The 19837-nt window shown below is 43.3% G+C and overlaps 1 protein-coding gene across 1 annotated transcript in view; it reads left to right on the plus strand.

Annotated features, from left to right (window-relative positions):
• The window catches only part of TMC2 (transmembrane channel like 2), a 134996-nt gene that overhangs the window by 114060 nt on the left and 1099 nt on the right, over positions 1-19837 (plus strand). Inside the window, exons 17-19 of the mRNA XM_021717146.1 lie at positions 3845-3970; positions 16418-16496; positions 18638-18755. Coding sequence (XP_021572821.1) covers positions 3845-3970; positions 16418-16496; positions 18638-18755 — 323 coding nt within the window. The remainder of the gene's footprint in view (positions 1-3844; positions 3971-16417; positions 16497-18637; positions 18756-19837) is intronic.

Consider the following 19837-nt stretch of genomic DNA (forward strand, 5'->3'; position numbering starts at 1 on the left):
AAAAAAAAAAAAAAAAAAAATGAGAGGGATGGAGGATTGACTACAGAAGAGTAGAATGTGATGTGACCATAGAAGCAGAGAGACTTAAAGATTCTTTGGTGTTGGTTTTGAAGAAGAAAGGGGTCATGAGCGAAGGAATGCAAGAATGCAGCTCTCAAAAATGAAAAAAGCAAAGAAACAGATACACCCCTAGAGCCTCCCTCTGAAGGGAGTACAGCTCTGACAACATCTTGGTTTCAACCAGTGAAATCATTTCAGTCTTGTGGCCTCTAGAACTGAGAATAAATCTGTATTGTTAGGGTAAACTGAGGCAGTGTGGGCTGGAGCCACGGGAATAAAGCAAAGATTTGCAAAGGCAAAGCAAAAGAGTTTATTCACATTTAGAACAGACACTAAATGGGACGGGCACTAAGAGGCAGTGTGGCCAGGGGAGTTGAGGAAGGAGGGCTTTTATAGCTTTAATCAAGGAGACAGCATAAAGAAAACTCTCCAGCAGCTGCATTCCTAAGTCTTGATATCACCAGTCTTGTGTCCTTGCCATTGTCAGGGCTACCAGGCCTTGGTGTTGTCAGGGCAACCAGTCCTGTGAATTTAGGGCCTTCAGCCACTGGTGGGCTGGCAGGTGGTCATGAAAGGCTGATTACGATTAGGTCAGTTTGGTCTTTTATAGCTGGTAAACAAAGGCCTAGAATAGACATACTTGGGAGACAATTATTTCTCTCTCTCTTTTTTTTGAGTTGGAGTCTCATTCTGTTGCCCAGGCTGGAGTGCAGTGGCATGCTTATGGCCACCGCAGCCTTGACATGCTAGGTTCAGGTGAGCTTTCCTCCTCAGCCTTCCAAGTATCTGGAACTACAGACATGTGCCACCATGTGCTGCTAATTTTTTATTCATTGTAGAGATAAGGTCTTGTCAAGTTGTCCAAGTTGGTCTTGAACCCCTGGGCTCAGGCAATCCTCTCACTTCCACCTCCCAAAGTGCTGGGATTACAGGCATGAGCCACTACACCTGGCTCAAAACAATTATTAATTTAATTACTAATCTCCAGAAAGCTGGTTCCGTCCTTGGCTAATGATTAGGAAGTGGGGAATGGAACAAACAGTTAGTAATGTGTGACAAAAACTTAAGCAATGTTAAGATGGCTGTTCTCCAGCTAGGTCACTCCATTTTGACTACACTCTTTTCATGTATTATTTTAAGCCACTAATGTGATAAACAGCAGCCACTGGTAACAAATACATCACCTAAAAAATGACAAAACAAAGCCAGGCTCGGTGGCTCAACCTGTAATCCCGCACCTTGGGAGGCTGAGGTGAGTGAATTACCTGAGCCCGCAGGTTCGAGACCTGCCTGGGCAACTTGGTGAGACCTCATCTCTACAGCAAATCAAAAAATTAGCCGGGTGTGGTAGCATGCGCCTGTAGCTCCAGCTACTTGGAAGGCTGAGGCGGAAGGATCACCGGAGCCCAGCAGGTCGAGGTTGCGGTGACTGGGAGCAACCACTGCACTCTAGTCTGGGTGACAGAGTGAGACTCCAACTCAAAAAAAAAAAAATTAATGACAAAACAATCCACACTCAACTGTGATATGAAAACATAACATTTGAAGTCCATTTTTTTTTTAACATGGTAGGAATACACTGGTAATTTTAAAAGTAAGAAATCAAATGTCATAATACAGTGACATGCATGGCACTTGAAATCCTGTCATGTTGTGACTGCATCATTGCAATTTATAGTGTTCCAGGCAACAGTTTTAGGCAACGAGATGACTACGAATGGTCTCTGATGCAGCTGCTCTTCTCTGCCATTATAGTACACACACACACACAAAAATGGGGCAACCCCCTCGGGTCCCCTCCCACTGTGGGAGCTTTTCTGTCCTCTCAATAAATCCTGCTTAACAACAACAAAAAAAGAATGAGCAAGACTGTGTTCCAATAAAGCTTTATTTACAGACACTAAAATTCAAATTTTACACTTTAATTTTTACATGACAGAAAATAGTTTTCTTCTATTGATTTTTTCCAATTACTTAAAAATGTGCAAAAGGAGTGGGCATGGTGGCTCAAGCCTTTAATCCCAGCACTCTGGGAGGCTGAGGTGAGAGGATTGCCTGAGCCCACATGTTTGAGAACAGCCTGGGCAACTTGGTGAGACCTCATCTCTACAATAAATAAATTTTAAAAATTAGCCAGGCATGATAGCACGCATCTGTAGTTCCGGCTACTTGAAAGACTGAGGTGGAAGGATCGCCTGAGCCCAGCAGGTGGAAGCCGTGAGTGTGCCACTGCACTCCAGCCTGGGCAATGGAGTGAGACCCCAAAGCAAACAAAAAAAAAAAGTAAATGATTCTTAGCTCACAGATCATATAGAAACAGGTGACAAGCTGAATTTGTCCATGACTTATTGTCCGTCAACCCCTGAGCTATAATTTATACAAGAGAAAAATGAGACTGTTAGCTTCAACAGTTTGGAGGGCACTTTTAACTTGACAGAACCATACTCAGTGTTTTATGTTAATTCATATCTATATCCTCTAAACAATCTTCTGAGGCAAATACTATTATTATACTTATCATATTATACTATATTATACAGATGAGGAAACTAGAAAGATAAATGTTCAATATCTTGCCCAAAGATATTGAACTTCTGCAGATATTGAGTGTCCAATAGAACTTACTGAAATAATGTAAACATTTCATATTTGCTTTTCTAACATAGTAGTTACTAGTCATATAACTATGGAGAACTTGAAATATGTAACTAAGAAACTGAACTTTTAATATTATTTCAATTCTTTTTTTTGGGGGGGGTTGGAGTCTCACTCTGTCACCCAGGCTGGCGTGCAGTGGCCCGCTCATGGCCATCACAGCCTCGACATGCTGGACTCAGGTGATTCTTCTGCCTCAGCCTTCCAAATAACTGGAGCTACAGGCACACACCACCATGCCCGGCTACTTTTTTTGATTTATTGTAGAGATGAGGTCTCACCAAGTTGACCGGGCTGGTCTTGAACCTATGGGCTCAGGCAATCCTCTCACCTTGGCTTCCCAAAGTGCTGGGATTATAGGCATGAGCCACTGCACCCGGCTTATTTCCATTTTTATATTTTTAGTAGCCACATTGGACAGTACAGCTCTAGTGAGGAGAACGAGGGTGAATACAGGCAGAAAAAGAACAGCTGACCATGTGTCTCACAGGCAGTAAATGAAGGAACTTAAAACCCCAGAGTCCACTTCTTGACACCAAAATTACCAACCAAGAACCAACAGAATCCAGGAGTCTCTGGGCAGGCATTTGTAGAAGTCACTCTGCATAACGATTAGGTATTTCAAGAAAATAAAAATTACAATTGTAAACTGTCCAGGAGCCTGTCCAAGGTGATCCAATCTCCAAGAATTATCATCTGAAGACTAATTGTAGGTATTTTGGGAGACACCATGAGGTTGGCCATCATCAGCCCCATGCCATGGGGGTCCAGAGGAAGCTCCGTGTTGGTCTTATAAGTACATCACAGGCAATTTTATTCCTTTAGAGTATATAAGGAAACCCATTATTTCCTTGCTGAGGACATTTCAGACACAGAAGACCAGTGCAGTTTGGGAGGATGTAAGTTGGCAAGGACATGAAGTTGGTGAGCTGCCAACCCAGCTGTAAGTGCTAGCCAACATGGCAATCCCTCAGAGGGCATGTTTTACTTAAGTCCATTTGGAACGGAGCTTAGGTTCTTCCAGGAAGCAGTGGCAAGTGGCAGCTGTGGACATGTGGGGGCATGAGCACAGGTGTATATATCATGGAAGATTTGCAGCGTGCTATAATGTGTCCTCTCTTCTTTCCAGTGGGAAAAACAGAATGTATGATGTCCTCCAAGAGACCATTGAAAGTGATTTCCCAACCTTCCTGGGCAAGATCTTTGCTTTCCTCGCCAATCCAGGCCTGATCATTCCAGCCATCCTGCTGATGTTGTAAGTGAACCAGGGCCCATGGCTCCACATCATGGAAACCTCTCCTTGGAGTTGAGACTTCCTTGGCAGGTTCTTTTTTGCCCTCTTAGTCTGGACTCCATGACAAGAATTCAAATGCAAGTAGTTTATCAGGGAAAGGTAAGGACTAGAGATAGGGAAGTGTGTGGCTATCACTATGGGAATTCAGACATTATGCCTCAGTTATCTCTCCCTAAGAGTGAAGAATCTGGGACATTTGTAGACCAGCTCTCAGTCACTGAGGGCCACTGGAATTGGTTAATTTCCTGGCAATTTTGGCTACTGCATTCATGGATAGAATGGCTTTGGGGATGTGAGTGGAGGGTGGGGAAGCTTCTGGTACAGAAGTGAAGGTACTGCAATTGCAAGTCTTTTAGAAAGCACACTGAAAAATAGGATCAAAGGGATGTGGGTGAGCCCTGACAGTCACTGCAACAACCCTGACAACACTCATTAGAAATATCAAAGACCAGGCCAGGCGCGGTGGCTCACACCTATAATTCCAGCAATTTGGGAGGCCGAAGTGAGAGGATTGCCAAGCTCACAGGTTCAAAATCAGCCTGGGCAGCTTGTCAAGACCTCATCTCTACAATAAATCAAAAAATTAGCCGGGTGTGGTGGTGCATGCCTATAGTTCCAGCTACTTGGAAGGCTGAGGCAGAAGGATCGCCTGAGCCCACCAAGTTGAGACTGTGGTGGCCATGAGCATGCCATTGCACTCCAGCCTGGGCAACAGAGTGAAACTCCAACTCAAAAAAAACAAAAAAAGAAAAGAAAAAGAAACACGCCTGTAGTTCCAGCTACTCAGAAGGCTGAAGCAGAAGGATCGCCTGAGGCCAGTAGGTCGAGGCTGCGGTGGACGTAAGCGAGTGTGCCACTGCACTCCAGCCTGGACAACAGAGTGAGACTCCAACTCAAAATAAACAAAACAAAAAAAAAGAAATATCAAAGACCTTTGGGCTCTGAGTCTCTTAAAAAGCTGAGGGGCTGACTGAGCCTGCCCAGGCTGGGCCCACAACACTATTCCATGTCCCAGCCTGTGCTCACCCCCGTCCCCCTCTACAACTGTTTAAGCCCTGAGGATAGTGGGTGAGTTTGATGATCTCTGTATCCCCAACACCAGCCTAAAGCCTAGGCATAGGAGGCAAACAATAAATGTTCAAGAAAGAACTAGGGATGGAAGGTAGGAAGCAAAAGTCTTGGATCGGAATTGCTGCCATCAGAAATTGTGCTAGTAAAAATATTAGTATTTTTTCTTTATATAAAACACATCTTGGCATGATTTTTAAAAATTATGAAACATCCCCAACATATAGAATAGTACAAATGACCATGTACACTATTACAAGAATAAACACATGTTAACATTTTGCAATATTTTCATCAGGTCTATTTTTCCTTTTAAAATAAATATAGCCGGGCTCGGTGGCTCAGCCTGTAATCCCACGCTTTGGGAGGCTGAGGTGAGTGGATTGCCTAATCCCACAGGTTCGAGACCCGCCTGGGCAACTCGGGGAGACCTCGTCTCTACAATAAATCAAAAAAAATTAGACGGGCGTGGTAGCGCGTGCCTGTAATTCTGGCTACTCGGAAGGCTGAGGCGGAAGGATCGCCGGAGCCCAGCAGGTCGAGGCTGCGGTGGCCGGGAGCGGCCACTGCACTCCAGTCTGGGCGACAGAGTGAGACTCCAACTCAAAAAATAAATAAATAAAATAAATTTAATGTTGCAGATTCACTTTGAGCCCCACTCAATTATTATTTTTTCCTCCTTTCCCAATGGTAACCATTATTCAGACTAGATTCGATTATTTCCATGAATATTTTGGTACTTTTATCACCTATGTATATACTATTGTTTTCTGAGTTATAAAACTTTTCATGAATGGCTCACATTAGATACTTTTCCACAGTCAATAATATGTTTGGGGGATTTATCCATGTGGATATATGAGCACAAATTTAAATGACTCTGCTATGTTCCATTATATAGATAAACCACAGTGTATCCATTCCTCTGCATGGAAATAGATTATTTCCACTTTTGGCTATTCCAAACTGTGCTTTACCCAACACTTTTTATATGTCTCCTTTGTACAATTGCCAGCGTTTCTCTAAGTAGACATCTACAAGTGGAATGATAGGTCATGGTATTTGTTTCTTCAGTCTTTTTAGGTATTACAGAATTTCTCTTCAAAATGGCTGTATTTCCTTTTGACTTCTTTTTTTTTTTTTGAGTTGGAGTCTCTCTGCATTGTCCAGACTGGAGTGCAGACACTCACGACCACCCCAGAGTCAACTTGCTGGGCTCCAGCGATCTTTCTGCCTCAGCCTTCCAAATAGCCGGAACTATAGGCACACACTACCATGCCCAGCTAATTTTTTATGTATTGTAGAGATGAGGTCTTGCCAAGTTGTCCAGGCTGGTCTCGAGTCCACAAGCTCAGGCAATCCGCACACCTAGGCCTCCCAAAGTGCTGGGATTACAGGCTAGGTCACCAAGTCCAGCCTTGACTCTTTATTTAAATATAAATTCCAACTCTCTGGTGAAATTTTCCATTTTTCTCTGTAATTTCTTGAACATAATGCTTATTTCTAACATCTGTGTCTGATATTCCAATATCTATATCACTTATGGGTACATTTTTTGGTCATTTTTTTCCCTCTGGTTTATCATTCAGTCCTACTTTTAGCCTGGGTGACAAAGTGAGACTCCAACTCAAAAAAAAAAAAAAAACAACAAAGAAGAACTGGGATAAATATAAACTTTTTAGATTTTTGGCTTACTTACATTGTTCTAGTTATTACTAGTTATCTGTTCTAGTTATCACTAGTTATCTGGTTATCTCTAGTTCTCACTAGTTTAAAAATAAGAAGCTAAAGTTAAGGGAAAGAAATGTTTCCGAGCTTCTTGGCTTACTCTTATTATCTAGTTACCTAGAGCAATCTTCATTATCTCTATTTATTTTTCTGTTTATATTGGTGTTACTAGTTCTCAAAAGAAGCTTCAAAAGTATTCAAAAGGCCAGTTATGGTGGCTCACAACTGTAATCCCAGCACTTTGGGAGGTGAAAGGGAGAGGATTGTCTGAGTCCAGGAGTTCAAGACCAGCCTGGGCAACTTGACGAGGCCTCGTCTCTACGATAAATAAAAAAATTAGCTGGGTGTGGCGGTACACTCCTATGGTTCTAGCTACCTGGAAAGCTGAGGCAGAAGGATCTCCTGAGCCAAGAAGGTAGAGGCTGCAGTGGCCATGAGTGTGCCGCTGCACTCCAGCCTTGGCAACAGACTAAGACTCTTAGTCCCAAAAAAAAAAAATTTTTTTTCAAAAGTCCTCCAAACTACTCAGAAATTATTTTATTGCAAATCAGAGGTAATTAAAATTAGCCAAAGTAATACTTGTAAGAATAACTAATCTAAATATAAAACAAATTAGATATTGTATTCATTGTTATATTTTTTAAAAGTAGTGTTAGTGCACACAAGCTCAGACACTTTACTCAATTTTTTATTGCTTGTTAGAATACACCAAGATAAATGCAAGCTTTATCTGATCAACAAAGGTGAGAAATACCCCTCATCAAACTGTAACTTAGAGCTAAGACAAATGGAAACATTATATGTGAAAAAGATCTTAAGATCACACATTGTTTCCTTCCTTCCTTCCTTCCTTCCTTCCTTCCTTCCTTCCTTCCTTCCTTCCTTCCTTCCTTCCTTCCTTCCTTCCTTCCTTCCTTCCTTCCTTCCTTCCTTCCTTCCTTCCTTCTTTCCTTCCTTTTATCCAGGCTGGAGTACAGTGGCATGTTCAAGGCCACCACAGGCTCAATCTGCTGGGCTCAGGCAATCCTTCCACCTCAACCTTCCAAGTAGCTGGAACTACAGGTTTGAGCCACAGTGACTGGCCTACTATGGCATGTAATTTTTACTGAGTTCCAAACATGTGAATAAAAAATTATAAAGGCTATGGATAACGTTATCTTTCACCAAAAGGATAGGATTTTTTTATTCTGAAAGACACATGGAATACTAGCAAATCACTTAATCCTGTTAAGGGTTAGTATTTCAGTTATCTATTATTAGATAAGAAACCACTTCAAAACTGAAAAACAAACCAATAATTTATTTTACTAATGAATCTGCAATGTGGGTAAGGTTCAGCAGGAATGTTCTTTTCTTCTCTACTATTCATCAGCTGGGTCAGCTCAACTGGGGATGAGGGGTCCACTTTTAAGATGGTCAGTCACAGCCGGGCTCGGTGGCTCAGCCTGTAATCCCAGCACTTTGGGAGGCCAAGGGGAGTGGATTGTCTGAGTCCACGGGTTCAAGATCAACCTGGGCAACATAGTAAGACCTGTCTCTACAATAAATAAAAAATTAGCCGGGCATGGTATAGCGCATCTATAGTTCCAGCTACTTGGAAGGCTGAGGCGGAAGGATCACCGGAGCCCAGCAGGTCAACACTGGGGTGGTCATGCATGTGCCACTGCACTCTAGCCTGGGCGACACAGTGAGATTCCAAATAAATTTTAAAAAAAGAAGATGGTCAGTCACACGACTGGCCAGTTAGCATTGGCTGTCAGCTAAGAACTTAACCACAGTGACGAACTAAAGACCTCAGTTCCTCCCCACAAGCTGCTTGGACTTTCTGATAGCATGACACCTGGGTTCAAAGAGCAAGCATTCCAAGAGAGCACAGTGGATATATATGACATCTTTATAACCTAGCCTCAGAAGTCGCATTCCATTACTTCTGCCATACTCGGCTGAGGCAATCACAAAGACCCACCCAGCTTCAAGAGAAAGAAATATAGACTCATCTTTTTTTTTTCCATTTTAAAGATGTGAGGTAGACTCACCTTTTGATGACAGCATGGCAAGATTCCAGAAGCACATGTAAGATGGGAGCTATATTATTGTGGCCATCTTTTGGAAAATACAGTTTGCCATTGTTAGCTTTTAGCTTTCTCAGGGCTGGTCTATTTCAGTTTTGTCCTATTCCCAGGTCATGGGTAGGATGTGACCTTAGATCATGGTCTTTTAGGGATCTCAACTGAAGCCTATAGTGTTTACCAAATCCCTCCACCCTCGCAAGACTTGAAACCCATTATTTCTTTTCCCAGTCCTGCAATCTTTTCTCCAGTTTCTTTCTCCAGAAGTACTACTGCTACAGCTACTGAAATCTTTGCTCTACTCTTCAGCCTCCTTGATGTCATTTTCTTCTGAGCTTTCTGGAGCAATTGAAGATTTGGTCAATAATTTGAGGGGAATTTGTAGGCAGATTTGGGGTTATTTATCTGTGGTTCACTCTTCTGTGGATTTTGCGCCTCAAAACTTCATCCCAAAATCTTGGCAGTCATGACTCCACTCCTGGATCACAAATTGGAAAATACCTCAGGGAGAAAGCCTGGAAGAAGGTAGAGCTCCCCTTACATGCTTCCTTTTCCTCGGCATCATAGTCCCTTAAGTCTGCCTGCATTGGCTACTCTCCCACGTGCTACAGCACAGCTTCATACATTTTGCCCAACTTTTATAGTTGTTTTCCTCTGGAGAGCTGGTCTTACACAAGTTTCTAAGTCATGGCCAGAAACAGAAGTCTTTCCTTTTTTTGCTTGATTATCCATATAAACATTTGAGTCAGATTGGTCCCAAAACAACAATAAAATATAAAATGAAAATAATAATCAAAAAACAAAAATAATTTGTGATCATGTTCATTAGGATTCAGAAAGAATTGGCATATTTATACGATTGAGTTTTCCTGTCCAAGAATACTGTATTTCTTATTATTATTGATATCTCTTAGTAATATTTTTAAATTTTCTTTATAAATTTCTGCACATTTCTCACAAATTTAGATCTGTGCATTTAATCTTTTTGTTTTATATGGAATGAAGATGGTTCTTTCATCATCTCTTCTAACTAGTTTTTGGGTTTTTTATATAAATGTTATTTATCTTCTATACTTTGGTTTTTGCATTTTGTGTTTTGTTTTTGTTTTTGAATTAGGGTCTCACTCTGTCTCCCAGGCTGGAGTGCAGTGGCATGATCGTGGATCATGGCTCACTGCAGCCTCAACCTTCTGGGCTCAGGTGATCTGTCCGCCTTAACCTCTTGAGTAGCAGGGTTCACAGGCGCGCACCCACCATGCCTGGCTAATTTTTTATTTTTATTTTTTGAGTTGGAGTCTCACTCCATCACCCAGTCTGGAGTGCAGTGGTATGCTCACGGCCACCCCAGCGTCGACCTGCTGGGCTCCAGTGATGCTTCCGTCTCAGCCTTCCAAGTAGCCGGAACTACAGATGCACACTACCACGCCCAGCTAATTTTTTATTTTATTGTAGAGACTAGGTCTCACCAAGTTGCCCAGGCTGGTCTTGAACCCCTGAGTTCAGGCAATCCTCTCGCCTCGGCCTCCCAAAGTGCTGGGATTACAGGCTTGAGCCACCACACCCAGCCATGTGTGTTTTTTTTCTTTCGCCAAGGCTGGAGTGCAATGGCATGCTCACGGTCACTGCAGCCTCGACCTGCTGGGTTCAGATGATCCTTCCACCTCAGCCTTCTAAGTAGCTGAAACAACAGTTACACGCCACCACGCCTGGCTAATTTTTATTTTTATTTTTATTTTTTTTGAGTCAGAGTCTCATTCTGTTGCCCAGGTTGGAGTGCAATGGCATGCTCAAGGCCACTGCAGCCTCGAACTGTTGGGCTCAGGTGATCCTTCTACCTCACCCTTCCAAGTAGCAGGAACCACAGGCACATGCCTCCATACCCAGCTAATTTTTTTTTAATTCATTGTAAAGACAAGGTCTCACCATGTTGCTCAGGCTGGTCTCAAACCCCTGAGCTCAGGCAATCTTCTTGTCTCTGCCTCCCAAAGTGCTGGGATTACAGGTGTGAGATACCATACCCTGTGAGCATATTGTTTATAATAGTTTATAATTATTGTTTTTCAACCAAAACTCTTGAACTTTTAAGGTAAATCATTTTGTAATTTGTAAACAATGATAATTTTGCTTCTTATTTAATTCTTAGATTTCTTTTTTCCTTCTCTGTGGGATTAATTAGTACCTGCCCCACCCCCAAAATAAAACCTGTCAGTTAACATTTTGTGATAAAAGAAATTTTTTTGCATTTACTGGGGAATGTTTCTAATGTTTTCAATCAAGCATGGTGCTGCTTTTGGAGGGGGGTTAAAATAAGTATATTCAAGGTGTAGGCCTAGGTGTAGATCTCCTTGAGTTTGTCTTGCTTCTTCTGTAGATAAATATTTTTTCATCAGATTTGGGGAGTTTTTAGCTACTGTTTCTTCAAATATTCTTTCTGTTCTTTTTGTCTCTCTTCTCTTTCTGGGAGTCCCATTAGGCATATGTTAGTATATTTGAAGTTGTCCCCAGGCCCTGTTATTTTACTTCGTTCTTTTTTCTTTCTGCTCCTCTGAATGGATAATCTCAAATTACCTATTTTTCAATTTCATTGAGGTTTTTTCTTCTGTAAACTCAAATATACTGTTGAGCACCTCCAGTAAATTTTTTATTTCAATTATTGCACTTTTCTTTTTCTTTTCTTTCTTTCTTTTTTTTTTGAGTTGGAGTCTCACTCTGTCGCCCAGACTGGAGTGCAGCGGCCGCTCCCAGCCATCACAGCCTCAACCTGCTGACGATCCTTCCACCTGAGCCGTCCAAGTAGCTGGAACTACAGGCACGCGCTACCATGCCCGGCTCATTTTGATTTATTGTAGAGATGAGGTCTCGCAAAGTTCCCCAGGCGGGTCTCAAACCCGCAGGTTCAGGCAATCCATTCACCTCAGGCTCCCAAAGGCGCAGGATTACAGGCAGAGCCACCAAGCCCGGCTTTTATTGCACTTTTTTTTTTTTTTTCAGTTGGAGTCTCACTCTGTCGCCCATACTGGAGTGCAGTGGCCGCTCCCGGCCACCGCAGCCTCGACCTGCTGGGCTCCGGCGATGCTACCACCTCAGCCTTCCAGGTAGCTGGACCTACAGACGTGCACTACCACGCCCGGCTAGTTTTTTATTTATTTATTGTAGAGATGAGGTCTCGCCAAGTTGCCCAGGCAGGTCTCGAACCCGTGGGCTCAGGCAATTCACTCACCTCAGCCTCCCAAAGCGCGGGATTACAGACTGAGCCACAGAGCCCGGCCTATTGCACTTTTCAACTCCAGAATTTCTACTTACTGATACTCTTTATTTGGTGGGACATCATTTTCAACTTTCTTTTAGTTCTTTTTTTTTTTGAGTCAGAGTCTCATTCTGTCGCCCAGACTGGAGTGCAGTGGCACGCTCTCGGCCACCACAGCCTCAACCTGCTGGGCTCCACAATCCTTCCGCCTCAGGCTTCCAAGTTGCTGGAACTACAGGTGTGCACTACCATGCCCAGCTAACTTTTGATTTATTGTAGAGACGAGGTCTTGCCACCTTACCCAGGGGGTCTCGAGCCCGCAGGCTCAGGCAATCCTCTCACCTCGGCCTCCCAAAGTGCTAGGATTACAGCTGAGCCACCGAGGCCAGGCTCTTTTAGTTCTTTTTAAATGGTTTTCTTTAGTTCCTTGAACAAATTTGACAGACTGGCTTATAGTCTTTGTCTAGTAAGTACAGCATCTAGATTTCCTTGGGAATGGTTTCCATTGACTAATTTCCCCCCTGTTTATGGGGCATACTTTTTTTTTTGCATGTATCATTAGTTTGTAGTAGAAACTTGATATTTTAAATAATATTATATGGCAGCTATGGAAATCAGATTTCCCTCCCCTGCTTTTGCTGTTGTTGTAATTGCTGCTGTTGTTGTTGTTTTAGTGACTTTTCTGAACTAATTATGTAAAGTCTATAGTCTTTGTTGTGTTTAGCCACTAACATCTATGCTCGGTTATCTGAATGTTCAGCTAATGACTGGACAGAGATTTTCTTATATGTCTGGAACCAGTAAGTCTCCCAGGACTTGCCACAGAGCTTTGTATATATATTGGGGTATGCCTTCAACATTCAACCAGGTATCTTAGCTTTCGCTTTCTTCTTGCTCAAAGACTCAAAGTTAGCCAGAGGTGAGAGCTCAGGGCCTTCTGAAATCTTTCTTGGACATGTGCACAGCCTTGGCATCTGCACACCCTTACACATTATACATAGGATCCTCTATGTTTTCAGGAATATTTCAAAGCTTTTTGAAGTCCCATTGCACATCTCATTCCTCCATTCTTCTTTTATCTTTTTGGTCAGCCTATTGTTTGCCCCAGGTTTTAACCAACACCTTACCTCGCCATGATATCCAACAATAGCCTCTGATTACTTTTGACAAACATCCGCAGAGAAAAGGCTATTCACACTGTTGCACTCTGAGCCAGGTCAAACAAAGACAGTCTTGTGAGTGGTTTTTTCCAAGGATTCACTGGATAATTAAGTAATTACAATTAACTGAGAAAGAGGATTTGAAGGAGCTTCCACTTCCTCCAGTGATTGCCAGCTACTAGCTTTCTTTCTTTCTTTCTTTCCTTCTTTCTTTCTTTCTTTCTTTCTTTCTTTCCTTCCTTCCTTCCTTCCTTCCTTCCTTCCTTCCTTCCTTCCTTCCTTCCTTCCTTCTTTCTTTCTTTCTTTTTTTGAGTTGGAATCTCACTCTGTTGTGCAGGCTGGAGTGCAGTAGTATGCTCACAGCCACTGCAGCCTCAAACTGCTGGGTTCAGGTGATCCTTCTGTCTTAGCCTTCCAAGTAGCTGGAACCACGGGCATGTGCCACCATGCCCAGCTGATTTTTTGGTTTATTGTAGAGATGAGGTCTTGCTTTGTTGTTCAGCCTGGTCTCGAGCCCCTGGTCTCCCAAATTGCTGGGATTACAAGTGTAAGCCACCATGCCTAGCTCAGAGTACTTGTTTTTATCATGACTTGGGTCTGTTGGTTTTCAAACCTACTGCACAACTGGGTTGGAGAGGGTAGAATAAGGCAACTTAAATGCTGCAGAGCTCATTGTTCTTACTGAGATTCAGTTGTTTTTCTTGAAAAGATGCTCCATAAATTCATTGCAAAACTTTGGTTAATTTTCAGGGTTCTGGAAAACTTGATTCTCACAATTTTGCTGGTATTCTCACTGCTTTTATGGAGGAAAGGATTTTCAGAAGTCCTTACTCTGCAAGCTTTGCTAATGTTTGAACTAAACATTTGCCTTGGATGGGCTCTAAAGATTTTATTAAAAGTCTCCTTCTTTGAGCACCATCTTTTTTTGTTCCTTAATATGCCTCTGCCTATTTATGGTTTCCAGAAGATATTTCAAGAAATGCCCTTTGCTGCTTTTCACCAGGACTCCCTTCAACTCCAGGGTAGTCTAATGGAGCCAGTTTCCCCCAAGCCTGTGGTCAGTTCCTGGGTGCTGCTTTAGGGTTGCCAGTCTGGAAAGGAACTGGAGCTCCACATTCTGTGATGGCATCTCTCCTTCAGCACCCCTTCCAGTAGTTTTTGGAAGTGAATATAGACTCATAGGGATTCTAGGGCTCTATAGGGGCCAGAGTGGATGCCAAATCCTTTCATCTGTTCATTCACCCATTCTCGAAGGTCTTCTCTGTGCCCTGAATGCTGTCATTGTCAGCAGCAAATATTTGCATGTCACTTCACATCCTTAATTTCAAATACCCTTGCTGCTAGTCCTGGCATGAGAGGGATGACATAATAGTAACTACTTGGACTGCCCTGTGATATCCTGAGGAAATTCTGGAACCCAGACACCAAACTTGACCCTGCAGGCTGCAAGAAGAAATACTAAATTTGGAAGTAATCTCAGAAGGAACACAGACACCTGTGAGCTGTGTTTTATCCACCATTTGCTGGATCTTGGGCAAAGCAAGTCATCTCTCTGACACCTGGTTCAGAAGTGGTGAGGACTGCCCCAAAGTAAAGACTTTACAAAACAGAAATCAGTCCCTTCACCTCTCCATCCTTCTCTTTTCCCCTCACCCACAGTTCTCTGCATCCTTGTTTCAGGAGGCTCACATGACAGCCTCAGATCTGCACTCTGCCCCAAGGACCATATGGCTCCTCTTCTCTGGTTGGAGAGAGCTTATGGGCTTTACTGAGGTGGCTATGATTAGTCCAACCCTGGGGGAGAAGGCTCAGAAGACCCAAGCTAGAGCAGCTGAGATTTGAAATTCATGGAGAAAATTTACTAATAAGGATGAGCTGAGTGCAGTGACTCACATTTGCAATCTTAGCACTTTGGGAGACTGAGACGGGAGAATTATTTGAGTCCAGGAGTTCACGACCAGTCTGTGCAACATAGTGAGATTCCATTTCTTTACAAATAAATAAATAATAAATTTTAATTGGCCAGGCATGATGGCATACTCTGGTAGTCCTAACTACTAGGGAGACTGGGATCAGAGGATCACTTGGCCCCAGGAATTTGGGATTACAGTGAGCTATGATTGTGTCATTGTACTCCTGCCTGGACAACAGGAGACCCTGCCTCTGAAAGAAAGAAAGAGAGAGACAGGGAGGGAGAGGGAGAGGGAGAGGTGGGGTAGGGGAGGAAGGGAAGGGAGAAAAGAAAAGAAAAAGATGGACCTAAAAAGTTTACAGACAACAGGCTGGCAAAACATCCAATCCAGGTGGCACTCTGGCTTTTGTGTCTTCTCTTCTCCTAGGTATCACAGTTTATATCATATCTCCAGATCTTAGAACCTGTGAAAGGAAAGTCCAGGCTGCAGCCTCAAAAGACACCCAGTCACCCAGTGAGCCAAAGGGGGCTGGACTCTAAACTAATCATAAGTCCGGGACCAGACATGCCGGGGCACTCAGGGCAGGAAACCTTCAGAGCATCGGCAATTGTGCTTCTAGGCAAATTTGGGGCAGGTCTCTTAGCACCTCTATCTCCCCGCTCCCAAGACTTGAAGATTGTAGAACGAGCATTGGCTTCAAATGTGGGGTCTAAGTAGTACTAATGAGTGGGAAAATCATTTAACCTCTCTGAATTCCAGGATACTCACCTGCAAACATAGGAGTCTACTTTCTACTCCATGTGGTTTTCATCAAAACCAATAGGGATGAGGGGAAGGGGTGCACAGGGCACAGAGCATGGCACAGGGCAGGTGCCCAGGAAACACAACCAGCTTCTTCTGCAGACAGGAAACCCTGCCACGCCCCCATCACCTCAGATTTCCCAGATGAGGGAATGATTCCTTTAGCCAAACTTTACTGAGTACCCTGAGAGCTAGAGATGGGTATGTCATGCCCATGCTCAAAAAAAAAATAGAGAAGAAGCAGAGGCATCCAGGACCTTCCATGAGAAGAGAATGTGGGATGGTAACACAACAAACCCCACCCACAAGCAAAACTTGGGTACCTATTCCAGGAACCCTGCCTTGATCGCCCAGGGAAGGCACCCAGCTCTTGTCATTTGCCAAGATCATAGGACTATAGGAGGCATGCTTTTCTCTTGCAGCCTGGCAATTTACTACCTGAACTCAGTCTCCAAAAGCCTTTCCCGAGCTAATGCCCAGCTGAGGAAGAAAATTCAAGCGGTGAGTCTGTTGGGAATTTCATCCTGGGGGGTAAAAAATGTCATATTTGGGGGTTTTTTGCTCATTCTCTCTGGAAGCCCAGCTGTATTATAAAAATGGCTTTTTTTTTAATAGTTTTTTTTTCCTGGTTGAGTTTTGAACTTAGTAGAAAGACAGAAAGATAAATAACTTTTACAGAATCTTAGAATTGCTATAATAAATTAGTGCTTATAAGAAGTCATGGCTGGCTCAGCCTGCAATCCCGCGCCTTTGGGAGACTGAGGTGAGTGGATTGCCTGAGCCTGTGGGTTCGAGACCCACCTGGGCAGGCAAGACCTCACCTCTACAATAAATCAAAAAATTAGCCGGGCATGGTAGCGCATGCCTGTAATTCTGGCTACTCGGAAGGCTGAAGAGGAAGGATCGCCGGAGCCCAGCAGGTCGAGGCTGCGGTGGCCGGGAGCGGCCACTGCACTCCAGTCTGGGTGACAGAGTGAGGCTCCAACTCAAAAAAAAAAAGAAAAGAAGTCATGGCTTCAGGTATTTTGTGCATTCTTTAAGCCTCCTTCTGTCTCTGATCAGGTATCTTGAAAATGCCTGATGCTGGTGACAAGTGTCACAGACGGAAATGTCTACAGGGGCAAATAACAAAAATGAATGAAATGGGCTGGTGTTGATTGGAGCAAATTGGGCAAATGATCCCAGTATTGCCAGATTTTCTAATTTTTCAAGAGTAGCTAGAAATCCATTAAAAAAACAAATACTGCTAATATTTAAATGTGGGTCAGAAAAGCATAAACAAATACAAAATCATTATGCAGGATAAATAATACCTACTGGTTGGCCATATTTGGCTGACAGTTCACTGTTTGCAACTGTTGATATAAATTGAATGGTTCGATTCACATGTATGAACAATGAGATAACCTCTCTGGTTTACATTTGATGTCTGTCTCTGAGGCATACTAAGCAAAGCTTTTCTTCTTTCTTTTATGACTTGAGACATCCCTTACTTGGCCCTTTTCATGCTTTTCTTGGGCATTCCCCCTCCATGGCCTCTCTTCCCCTCCTCACTTCAACCTGATTAAAATAATCTTCTAAATGGCTTTTTTCTAAACCAAGTCCAAAAATATCTTGCAAGTAGCCTTGTGAGATTCAACAGCATGCGTTTATATTATGAGGATATTTGGGGGTACCTAACAATGACTTAAATTCTGAGAGGTTGCTAAAGAACAGGAGAAATTTAGTGGGTTTTACCAATGCTCATACATAATAAATCCAGTATCCACAATAATCTCTACAGATTAAAACTAAGAGTATAAATACCAAAAGAAATGCTGTTGTTGGCTGGGCTCGGTGGCTCAGCCTGTAATCCCAGCACTTTGGGAGGCTGAACTTGCGAGTGGATTGCCTGAGCCTATGGGTGTGAGACCAGCCCAGGCAACCGGGTGAGACCTTGTCTCTACAATAAATAAAAAATTAGCCAGGAATAGTAGTGCATGCCTGTAGTTCTGGCTACTTGGAAGGCTGAGACAGAAGCATCGTCGGAGCCCAACAGGTCGACACTGGGGTGGCTGTGAGCGTGCCACAGCACTCCAGCCTGGGTGACAGAGTGAGACTCCAACTCCAAAAAAAGAGAAAGAAATGCTATTGTTGTCAAAATGACATATTGCCTGTGCCCCCTTAGCCTAAGAGACCTGGGTCCCCTTCATACCCAGGAAACCTCTCAACATCGCAGCTGAGACCCTGACTTCTGGCTGCTCTCTCTCAGCACACACACAAACTAAAGGTCAGACCTCAGCCCTCCTTAAGCACTATCCTTGCTTCCATCCTCTTCTGGACCTGACCTCATCCATCTTGTTGCTAGTTCTCCATTCATACTTCCTTCTGTTATCCTCACCGGGCTCCTGCCTAGATATAACCATTGAAATAGAGGATTGGAAGGGTTGCTGTCCTCTGGCCAGATGTCTCTTCAAACATCATGTGAGTCCGAGGACCTCAGACTGTCCTCTCCAATGAGTTGTAAGGATGAGTTACAGGCAGTTTAAGGTAGTTACCAAGAACTGAGAAAACAGTCCTGCCCTCTAACTCTCCCCATCCTGATTCTAAGCCTCAAATAACCAATTCCCTGGCCAGGATCAACAGTTCATTTTTTCCTACAGCTCCGTGAAGTTGAGAAGAGCCACAAATCTGTTAAAAGCAGAGTCACAGCCAGAGATTCAGGGGACACACCTAAAAACAGCTCCAAAAATACCACCCAGCTCCAACTCACCAAGGAAGGTAAGCTATTTCTTATAATGATTATCTTTTTTGGGGGGGCAGGGGGATCGGAGTCGCAATCTGTTGCCCAGGCTGTAGTGCAGTGGCACACTCATGGCCACTGCAGCCTCAACCTGCTGGGCTCAGGTAATCCTTCACTTCAGCCTCCCGAGTAGCTGAGACTACAGGCATGTGCCACCATGCCTGACTGATTTTTTAATTTATTGTAGAAACACAGTCTCGCCAAGTTGCCCGGGCAGGTCTCGAACCCATGGGATCAGACAATCCTCTCGCCTCCACCTCCCAAAGTGCTGGAATTACAGGCATGAGCCACCATGCCCGGCCAATGACTGCCTTTTATGAGACCACATGGAAAGGAGTAAAGAGCATATTCACTATGAAATCAGACTGAGCTGGGACTGACATCAGAATTCTGATAATTATTAGCTATACGAAGTTGGGCAAGTTAACAAAGGATAAATCACAGCACCTCCCTCATGGGATGGCAAAAATGAGATGAGATCATGCATGTAAAGTGCCTGACAGAATTCCTGGCACAGAGAATGAGCCAATACTAGCTGGGAGTAGGATAGTCATGGGTCACTTAATGACATTTTTATCAATCATGGACTGCATGTGCAACAGAGGTCCCATAAGATTATCATGGAGCTTAAAAATTCCTATTGCCAAGTAACGTCATAGCAAATGCCTTACGCATGTGTTTGAACAGACTTACTATACTGCCAGTGGCATAAGTCTAGCACATGCAGTTATGAACAGTACTTAATGCTCGATAATGTTAGCAAATGACTATGCTACTTGTTTTTGTATTTGCTATACTATACCTTTTATTGTTACTTTAGAGTATATTCTTTCTACTTATTAAAAAAAAAGTTAACGATAACTTAAGTGTCCCAGGGCTTCAAAGGGAAGTGATCACAGACTAGCTCCAACTTGGGAATGAGGAAAGGTCCAGTTGAATAAGACCATCTCTGAGGTGATCCCGTTTCCCAAGGATCATCTCTGTTTTAAAATCAAGCAGTAGCCAGACTCGATGGCTCAGCCTGTAATCCCGTGCTTTGGGAGGCTGAGGTGAGTGGATT

The sequence above is a fragment of the Carlito syrichta genome, unplaced genomic scaffold (genome assembly GCF_000164805.1).
Source record: "Carlito syrichta isolate Samal-C Ts95f unplaced genomic scaffold, Tarsius_syrichta-2.0.1 Scaffold309333, whole genome shotgun sequence".
NCBI classification, from domain to species: Eukaryota; Metazoa; Chordata; class Mammalia; order Primates; family Tarsiidae; genus Carlito; species Carlito syrichta.